The sequence below is a fragment of the Hydra vulgaris genome, chromosome 03 (assembly GCF_038396675.1).
Source record: "Hydra vulgaris chromosome 03, alternate assembly HydraT2T_AEP".
Classification (NCBI taxonomy): Eukaryota; Metazoa; Cnidaria; class Hydrozoa; order Anthoathecata; family Hydridae; genus Hydra; species Hydra vulgaris.
The window spans coordinates 16,864,163-16,875,084 of NC_088922.1; the positions used below are offsets into that span (position 1 = coordinate 16,864,163).

The 10,922-nt window shown below is 28.7% G+C and overlaps 1 protein-coding gene across 1 annotated transcript; it reads left to right on the forward strand.

Annotated features, from left to right (window-relative positions):
* The first annotated feature begins 8,574 nt into the window (after positions 1-8,574).
* On the forward strand, positions 8,575-9,360 carry LOC136078513 (protein unc-13 homolog C-like). Its single transcript, XM_065794285.1, has one exon. It carries the CDS (start codon positions 8,575-8,577, stop codon positions 9,358-9,360), a length of 786 nt encoding a protein of 261 aa, XP_065650357.1.
* The last annotated feature ends 1,562 nt before the right edge of the window (positions 9,361-10,922 follow it).

Sequence of the window (10,922 nt, forward strand, 5' to 3'; positions counted from 1 at the left end):
TCAACGAATTATGTTATTTTTACCTCACTGTAGCTCCTAATATCAGACAAAGAAGACGTGTAAAATTGGACAGCGGACAAAATGCAGAAATTCACTCTTGACGAATTGAGACTTTTTATAAAAAACATTCTCAAGGCTGTGAATAATCTTGTCAACAATATTGATCGACTACTTAAAAGTGTTTTAACTGCTGAATAAATAATCAATAATAAATATAATTCGTGATTAATATAAAAGAACAAACTGTGGGGCAAGATGTAGGGGCTAAGAAAAATTGTCATTATAGCGGCCATTTTTAAAAATGGCCGCGATCCAACATCAAACAATATAGTACAGCAAAATGCTTGGTGGGTTCGTGTTCAGCAAGGAGTTTGGCCTCAGAAAATACTGGTTGAGTAAGACTAGCTCAAAAAGGTTCTCATTTAACCTCCCCTAGCAATAGTAAACGGACACATTCACGACACTTTTCCCTCCTAATTTTTCAGTCAAAATCTAACAATCTTTAAGTTGCTGTAATTGTTAAAGAGATAAAAAAATTTAGAAAATAATTCACAGAATTTACTAACTTAAATCTTTAAACATATGTGCTAAATTTCAGCAAATTTGGTGATGTAGGATGCAACCCCTTGTTTTTGAAAAATACTTTTAAGTAGTTGCCACCGTAGAAAATTAACATTTTAATTGTTTATAAATTGTTATACTACACTCTTTTGTCTTTTTAACAAGTAAATATTTGAGTAGCCCTAATTTTTGTATATTACATCGTTCAATATGATTTCAGTTTTCAGCTTATAGAAACAATTATTTGTATTTTCCTTATTATATTCGATAAATATAATAAGGAAAATACAAGAAACTATCATGATGTCAAGTGGTTAGGAATTGGTTTTTTATGAATAACAATGGGGTAACAAACATTTTACATACAATGGTCTGACAGTTGTTTTAAACTAATGAAAAATCCAAAATTTATTTTAGTTTTCTCTATCACGTTTTTTAACCGTAGAATTCTCAGTTTTTTTAAAATTATAAGAAACATTGCACTTATTAACAAGATGTGGTCGCTTTATACAAAAAATAAAAATATCAGAATACAAGGAGATAGGAAAAAAATAGACATAAATACAATGTTTATATATCACTATTATTTTTTACAGATGATCCATCAAAAGTTATTATAATCGTGAGCATATAGTTAAGGTTGAAACTTTTGTTTATAGCACTTTCTGGAGTGTTTAACTTGAGGTCTATTATGTTTGATGATGCAACAATTGTCAGCACATCCTATCTACCTATATCACGTTTTTTCATAACCTTCATATCTTGGTGAATTTCTTTTACTTTCTCCTCATTAACAGTACAAAGATTTTCTTGAAAGCTGACAAGATAGCAATGCAGAAAATGTAGTTTAATACATATATACTCATGTTATAACCAAGCGTTTTGTAGCTCTCAAAAAGATGAACAATTTCTGGGTTGTTACTTGCACATGTATTTCAATGAAAGTTTTTGACAACATCTTTGAATGATAACTAAACATTCTTTACATCTTAAACAAGTGTAAAGGTCATTGTCAGACCTTTACACTTGTTTAAGATGTAATTGAGAACATGAAAGTTGCAATAAAGAAATTTCAATATGAAATTGAGAAACACAACATGTAATTTAGATATCGTAATATGTAATTAAGAAGCACAACATGTAATTAAGAAATCGTAAAATGTAATTAAGAAATGCGACATGTAAATAAGAAATTGTAATATGTAATTATGAATACATAAATTGTAATTAAAAAATCGTAATATATAAATGAAATTACATAATTTGTAATTGCGAATTCACAATGTAAGCTGCAAGGTCTTATTTGTCATATTATAGAAGGTTTTGTAAAAGTTAATATTATCAAATTAAGCATTTGTATTCACCAGCAATAATAATGGAATTGAAAGATCGTTGTGTTACTTGTCAATACTCAATAACCCGATAAGTCTGCTATTAAATTGAATCTGTCGGCATTTATTTTACCAAATTAGCTCACACCCATTTTTGGAACAACCAGAACCAACTTGTCTAATTTTTGGCATGAAATACATACAACCAAATAAGTTGAAAAAAAAACGTTACGTTTTATCTTCAACGAATGACGACCATATTAAAACTTTAAAAGATAAAAACCAAAAATTATGCGTTTTAATTTTGAAATTATACACATTTAGCGCTTAGTTCAGATTTTTCTGACAACATATTATGTTTACTAATGCATATGACTAATTTAATGTAAAACAATCAGGAGTAGGAAGTGTTTCAACAATTTGGAGAACAGTGTAACGGGTGATGCGGAAGTTATCGGACAAATCCTAATATCATTATTTGAGCATGATTATTAGTTTTCGGTTTTATGCGTAGACATAAACGTTCTATAAAATATAAACTTTATTATTTGAAACACAATTATTTAAAATAAGGTTAAATGCAGCTGAACGAGAATCTTTTCGAAAGCGACTAAAAATGTTTTTTGTAAATAAACCTAATATAAAAAAAAAAAAAAAAAATCGTAAATCATTTTGAAAAGGAAGGATTTGTTAGAAGTACAATATATGATAACCTAAAAGGACTTGAAACTGTTCAATCGTTTTCTGATAGAAAGCACCCTGTTTGTCCGACATCCTGGACTAGAGAAACGAAAGCCGAATTAACGAGACTTGTCAACAGTCGAAAAGGGGTCAGTCAGAGAAAAATAGGTATTAAATTCGGTGTAAATCAATCGACAATTGGTCGTCAGTTAAAAAAAATGAATATTAAATATAGAAAACGTGAAAAGACTCCAAAATGCACTATAGAACAACAAATAAAAGCCAAGAAAAGAAGCAGGAAACTAGTTAACCAACTCTATAACACAAAATCGCTTCAAGTCATCGATGATGAAAAATACTTTTGTTTTGCAGGGGACAACATGCCTGGAAATTCTGGATACTACACAAACAACAAAAAGACATGCCCAGAAAGTGTTCGTTTTATAGGAAAAGAGAAATTTCCAAAAAAATTATAAATGTGGATAGCCATATCTGACCGTGGTATGTCCGAGCCATTGTTTCGCACTTCCAAGGCTGTAGCGATCAATTCATCGATCTATATTAATGAATGTTTAGAAAAATGACTTCTTCCAATTATTCACAAGTATCATGGAGACTTTAACTATTTATTTTGGCCAGATTTAGCAAGTTCTCATTATTCTAAAGATTCTCTAAATTGGATGGACCAATATGTCTATTACGTTGATAAAGAATCCAATCCCCCAAATGTGCCTCAAGCACGATCAATTGAAAATTTTTGGAGACATTTGGAACAGAAGGTTTACGAATGAGATTGGCAAGCTTCAACAGAGCAAGTTTTGATTGATCGCATTAAACTAAAACTATAAGAAATTAATTTAAACTTTTTACAGTCGCATATGAAAGGCGTCAGAGCAAAATTGAGATCAATTGCAGATGGTAGTGTTTTTTCATATAAAAAATAATATATTTTTATTAAAAGATAAATGCTTTATTTAAAAAAAAAATAATACGAGCTTGTTTTTTTATTTATAAATAAGTTATTGACGTTTTTATTTTGTCCGATAACTAACGTTAGTAACGATATGCTTTTTTGAGGTTGAAAAATCATACGATATTATTGGTTTATAACGATATTTTATCGTTATGTTATCATTTGCATTTCCAAAGACCCTTATTGTATTGTTTTAGTTATTGGTATTTTTTCAAAATCCAGTTATCGTACCGTTATAATATCATTTTAAAATAATAACGATACGCAGACCCTTATTAGATTCATTTGCGACACAATTTTGTTTTTTTGTTTTTGACGCTATTCATTAAACTCCTTTGCTACATTATTCCTTTTTCTATTTTCGACACAATTCAGTAAATTCATTTGCGATATTATTCCTTATTCTGTTATTCGACAATAAAACAAGGGACTATTTGCGACACTATTGCTTTTTCACATTTTCGACAATCAAATTTGCGACAATAAAAATTTGCAACAACCAAAATTTTGCGAGACTATTCCGCCACACCATCGAAATGTGATATAATACTGGCTTCAACGTTCACATATTTTGCTCTATTCGAGTTATGATCATAAAAACGTTTTAATCTTTTTTCAAAGAAGAATAAAACGTGTCAAAAGTCCATTATAACTGGCTGTTGATCCCTAAAAATTATTGCTTAAAACTTGTTTCATAAAACTTTTTTTTTTTACAAAATGTCTTTCTCTTATATCACCAGTTATTGTGAAGTTCAAGGTTATAACATAACATATTTTTCCTGTATGACGTAAGTATGAAAGGCTTAAAGTGCTGACACAACGAAGTCAGCATTATAGCTGATGAAAATGGATCAGCTTAGTTGCTGACACATTGGTATCAGCAACATTGATCAATAAATTAAAAATGATTTCTTTTGTCAACATTATTGATAAATGATTTCAATTTTATTTAATAGATCAAATTCCTATTAGCAGATAAGAATTAGTTAAAAACTGCGTATCTTAAAAAATTTATCACAAATAAAAATTTTTATTTTATAATTTTAAAAAATAAAACCTGGATTTTGCTTAAAAAGTGTAAAAGTGAGGTGCGTTTTTTTATAGCTAATTTGTAATTATATACGATCTAACCATCTTTTGTTAAAATAAAATATTAATATATTTTAAGTAGACTATGTTTTTAATTTTTTAATGTTTAATTTAATATACATGTATATAAAGTTAAACTTTGTATATATGTATATATGTATATATATATATATATATATATATATATATATATATATATATATATATATATATATATATATATATATATATATATATATATATATATATAACGTAATCATATATAGATGGTTAATAAACAGAAATTTTCAAAATATAAATCATTTAATCAATGAAAAAATTTCCATATTTGATTATTTCCATTATTGAGCGTACCCGAGCAAGCAAGTTCTTTTAATTAGTTTCAGAACGAATTACAGTTGTAATTTGAATAATTAGACCAGAACTAGAGAAAAACGATACATTTGCAGCATTTTTGTTCAAAAGAAAACTAAGTTCAAAATGCAAGATTGTTTTTCAATACTCCAGCATAACAGTCTCTTTTACATTTTTCTCCATTTGCAAGAGTTTTATTAGCTAAACGATATTAAAATACATGATGATTAGTATCTTGAACTATATTATTTAAAATTTCAAAGCAAGTAATATTGAAAAGAGTTCACTTGACTAAAACTGTTCTTGTTTATAATTCTAATGTCAACAAAATTGGCCGAAACAGAGACCGGATTACTTTGCTGAGTCTGATCTGTTGCCACTGGTTCCATATCTCAATTTTCATTTGCACTTGCAATTGCATTTTCCTAAATTGAAGTTTCGGGTTTGACTTGTTCTCGTTTTACAATATTCAAATTTTCTGTTGGTTGTTATTTCAAAACTGGGTCTTCTGCGATTGGAACAAGCCGAACAACTTCATTTTCAATATTACAAATGGAAATGACATTTTGAAATTGGTTTGCTGGTTCAAGTTGAATTGTGTTATGTAATTTTTTTAAAAAAGAATATATTTTCTTTGAGTTAGTGTAAATTTCTTCTGCCAACCCTCTCCTCTGCCGTATTTTACTTGCACCACTATTAAATATTCTCTTCATTCATAAAATTTTTGAAAAGTTATTTGTAAAACCTTCAAATTATACACGTCTTTAACCTAAAACTCCTTGAAAAAGAACTTTAAAGAAGTTTTTATAGGCTTAGTTGCTTAAGTGTTTTTTTAACAATTTTTCAGCAGTATTTTAAAACTTATTCAAAGATTATATAAACTTAAACTGCAGAAATTGGATTTAATTTGCTTAAAAAGCTGATAAAAGATAAGTCGTTTTTAATTATTTATTCTTATTTTCGTAATTTTACAGCGTACTTTACATTATATTTTGCATTGTATTTTATATCATCTTTTACAATATATTTTACACTTTATTTTTCATTATATTTTATGTTATATTTTACTTTATGCTAAATTATATTTTATACGTAGTGGCCGGGTAATCAGCGGGCATTGTAGAAGTTTAGCAGCAGGTTACATAGCGGACTATGTAAGGGGCAGGTTTCCCGCGGGCATTTTAGTAGTTATATAGCAGGCAATGTAACTTGCGATTTAGCGTGTGGTTAACTTGCAGGCTTTGAAATAACTATAAGCAGGCTAAGAGTTAATTATGTAGCGGGCTCTGTATATCGACTTGTGTCCGAGAAGCAATAAAAAAAGTATCCTACTAGTATCTTACTTGTAAATATCTCAATAAAATGGTTACCAATATTATGAAGTATTAAAAGATTATAAAATATTTAAAAATTTTACATTTTTGTTAAATTATTTTTAACTTAACTTTAGTTACATAAGTCACTCTTTTTCTACATACTTATATCGTTTTTTACGATATAACTAACATCGAGGATTTATCTTTATTTATAACGAGATATATAAGTAAGAGTGTTTGCAAAAAAGTGATTGAGGGATCATGTTTTAAAAATCAAAAAGACTTTGAGAAATGTCATAATAGGTAACTGCTTGTTCAAACAGTTTTCAAAATTTGAATTTTTTAACTTATTTTATTATAATTTGTGAAAAATGAGTTCCACAAGTGTGGTTAACTTTTTGATTCAATTAAAAAAAAAACTTTTAAAAGAAATTTTTAAAAGATTTAAATATTAATGGGTTAGTAACACAAAATGATAACTAGAAAAAGTTCGTTTTTGAGTTACTCACCTTAGTCCTTTCTATCGGTAATACAAAATCTCCTTAACAAATACAAAATCAAATCTCCTCAACAAATACAAAATTGTATCTCCTCAACAACTACAAAATCGTATCTCCTCAACAACTACAAAATCGTATCTCTTCAACAACTACTGTTTAATAAATATTCATAAACGTATCTCATAATTTTAAAATAATAAAAACAACACAACAACGATCAGCTGATACATTTTTGTATCAACATTTTACTACGCAAAAAAAAAATTCGCACTGAAGCTTTTAAATCCTTGTGTAATAAGATAAAAAATTTTATCAAATTTAACTTTATTAAAATGGTAGACAAAATTCACACCAACGGCTACTCATTTGTATAAAATACCGCCCTAACCGCTGACAAACTTGTTATCTGGGTAATGGAACTTATGAACATTATCTCTGAACAAAGTTCAATAGTTGATTTAAAAGTCACACAAATTAAAAATTTGATCAAAAAATATCAGTGATTAAAAAAGATACAAAATCAACTCCAGTCTCACGGATTGCCCCAGACTCACCATCTTGCAGTAACATTGTTAAAAACAAATATATCTTCAAAAATAGGACAAGTCTTGCTTAAGCTTAAACAAGCGGCAAAACGTGAAAAAAATATTCTAATATTTAGTGTTCCTGAACCAGCCACCTCAACTTCTTATACCAATCTAACACCGCCAGTACTATCATGTGTCTCTGGCGTTCTCAACATTCTTGGAATCACCGATCAAAATATCGTCTTGTCTAAACGTCTGAACACAAAAATATCTTCAAACAGTCGCCCAATTCTAATTAAATCTACAGGCATCAAAAAAATAATCCGCCCTATTCAACGCCCCTATGCTTGCGAATCACGAAATCTTTAAAAAATACACGATAAGCCCAGATTTTTCTCCACCTAGTACCACCTACGTAAAGATCGAAATGCGCGCAATACAAACTTCGTTCTGAAAACCCTGAAGCACCCTTTTACTGGGGTATCTACAGTGGAGCAGTTGTTAAGATTTACGGTGTCTTAACCCATACTCTACCTCATCCAAATAACTCAACACTCCTTACGAAGCACCGACCAACCATACTTGCAAGAAACTTAAGTTCACTATTACCACGTGGATACTCATCATATTTGGTTATTTTTGCATATATCCCAGTCTGGTCAGTAACTGCTTAGCGAGAAGCATATTTCTAACTTGCACAACTCATTGAACCAGCAATCAGTCGTTGCACCACCAACAACAAACCCCTAGTTTTTCTTACCGATGATCTTTATGGGTGTTCTAGAGATTTTATCTCTCGTTTACATTAGTTAATTAGTCTAAACTCAAGCACGTATTGAAAACTAGCAATCTTGAATAAAATACTAAGTAACGCACCTAGACGTTACATTTATCAAACTCTCCCTGGACTCGGTAACTCTGAGAACCTCTTTGTTTTATGTCATCCATCATTTTATATATATAAAACATACCTACCCTCTCCATTTAAAATTACCTATTGCCTAGGTAAAATAGGAGATACAGTAGCATTAATTAGAGGCACTGACCTCGAAAACTAAGTCGAGTCGCATCATGATATCCATTCTGCATGCACCAATTCCTGTTATGCACCAATTCCTGTTAAATCGTTCAAAGTTGCGGCGAACAGACGTGTTTTATTGCAAAGAATTTTTTTTTTTTTTTTTTACAAATTTAAAAAAAAACTTTAAAAGTTAAAATTTGTTATCAATTTAATTGTTAAATATGGCAGTTACAATTAGCGAAATAAGAAATATGTTTAAAGAAATGTTTGCTGAGTATAAGAAAGACATAGAGTTACTAATAAAACAACAAGAAGAAAACGTTCTTAAAGTCATTAGTGCAAATGCAAAGATAACGAGTGACAGACAACAAAAAACAGAATTAAATATTATCGACAGTATGGAAAAAATTAAAAGTCTCGAAAAGGATGTATTTGATATAAAAGAAAGCTTAAATTTTCACGAAGAACTCATTGAAAAAAAGATTAAAAATAATATTGAATCTATCGAGAAAGAAAGAGTTGCTAAAAATATAGCGCACAAAAATATAGAGTTTACCGACCTTAAAAATAAACTAAGAGAAATTGAAGATCGGTCTCGAAGAAATAATCTCAGGATTAATGGACTGAAAGAAAACGAAAATGAAACATGGATGGAAAGTGAAACAAAAGTGATCAAAGTGTTTGAACAGACTTTAGGGGTAAAAAATGTTAAAATTGAACGAGCGCATCGCTGCGGATGTAGAGATGCAAAAAAACCACGAACAATCATGATAAAACTTTTAGATTACAAAGATATAGTGGAAATTTTAAAAAATTCTTTTAAATTAAAGGGTGAAAGTATTTTCATTAATGAAGATTTTTGCTACGAAACTAATGTAATAAGAAAAGAATTGAGAGAAAGAATGAAAACTGAAAGGCAGCTGGGAAAATTTGCATATATATCGTATGATAAGCTAATTGTGCGCGATTGGGTATCAAAAAAACCGTGCCAAGAAAGCAAGAGTTAAGTTTTATTGTTTTGTTTGCAATTATTTGTTTATACAAATCCTTTTTATTTTCTATTATTATTATTTTATTTTATTTGAAAACAATTAAACAAAAAATGGAAGAAAACTTAATAATTAAATTTTTTGATGAAAATATCATTCTCAGGGACGAAGATGACTCTGATAATTTTAATCAACAAATATTTGAAAGTCAATACTATACAGTTTTTGAATCTTTTCAATATCTACAAAAAAGGGAAGTTTTTTTTTCAATTTTAAACATTAATGTTCAAAGTTTAAAAAAAAATTTTGAAAATATTAAGTTTTTGTTGGATGAATTAAAACATGACTTTAAAATTATTTGTCTTACGGAAACTTGGTGTAAGTGTGGTGGAACAAATGCGGAATTTGAACTAATTAATTACAATTCAGTTCACCAACCACGTAATTTTGGTATTGGTGGGGGCGTAAGTATTTTTATCCACAACTCAATTAAATATAGTTTACGTAATGATCTCTGTGTGAATGAAATAGATTGCGAGTCATTATGTATTAAATTAAAAAATAAAAACACAAAAAACATAATTGTAAATACGACATATAGACCACCATCAGGTAATTTAAAAAAGTATAAAACTCATCTGAAATCATTTATAACAGCTATCAATAAAACGCGAGATCATGTCTTTTTGGCTGGTGATCTAAACATTGACCTAAAAAAACATGCTTCAAATAATAATGTAAAAAATTTTATAAACACTCTTCTTCAAAGTAGCTTAATTCCCACAATAAACAAGCCAACTAGAGTGACTAACAACTCTTCGACACTTCTTGATAATATAATAACTAATAACTTTCATAATAACCGTCTTAACACAGGTATAATCAAAACTAACTTATCAGATCATTTCCCAACATTCTTAGTTACTAATAACATAATAAATAACAACATTCCTTCTAAAACTACCATATTTAGGCGACAGATCAATGAAAACTCTGTAAAACAGTTTCAAAACCTTTTAAGAAACAACGTTGATTGGAATCTGGTATTGCAATCAAACGATGCTAACAACTCATATGATCTAAGTCAATTCTGCAAGCAATATGAAACAGCATTTCCTGAAAAACAAATTATAGTGAACACAAAAACAGTTATGACTCCATGGATGTCTAATGGGTTACTAAAATCCTCAAAAAGAAAACAAAAGTTATATGATAAATACTTAAAAAAAAACCTTATAAAAACGAAATGACATATAAAAACTACAAAAATGTATTCGAAAAAAAAAAATCTCTAAAAAGCTTTATTATGCAAAACTATTAGACACAAAGCAAGCGGAAACACCAAAAAAACTTGGAATGTAATTAAAGAAGTAATTGACAAAAATAATTATACGAGAAACACTCTGCCAAAAAAAAATAACAATTGATGATAAAAATATTTATGATAAATCAATTATTGCTGAAAAAATAAAAAGTTTTTTTATTAATGCTGGTCTAATTTTGGCATCAAAAATTCCTCTGAATTCAACTTTATTTGAGTCTTATTCAAAAAATTACGATAAAGTTATGGATGAACCTAA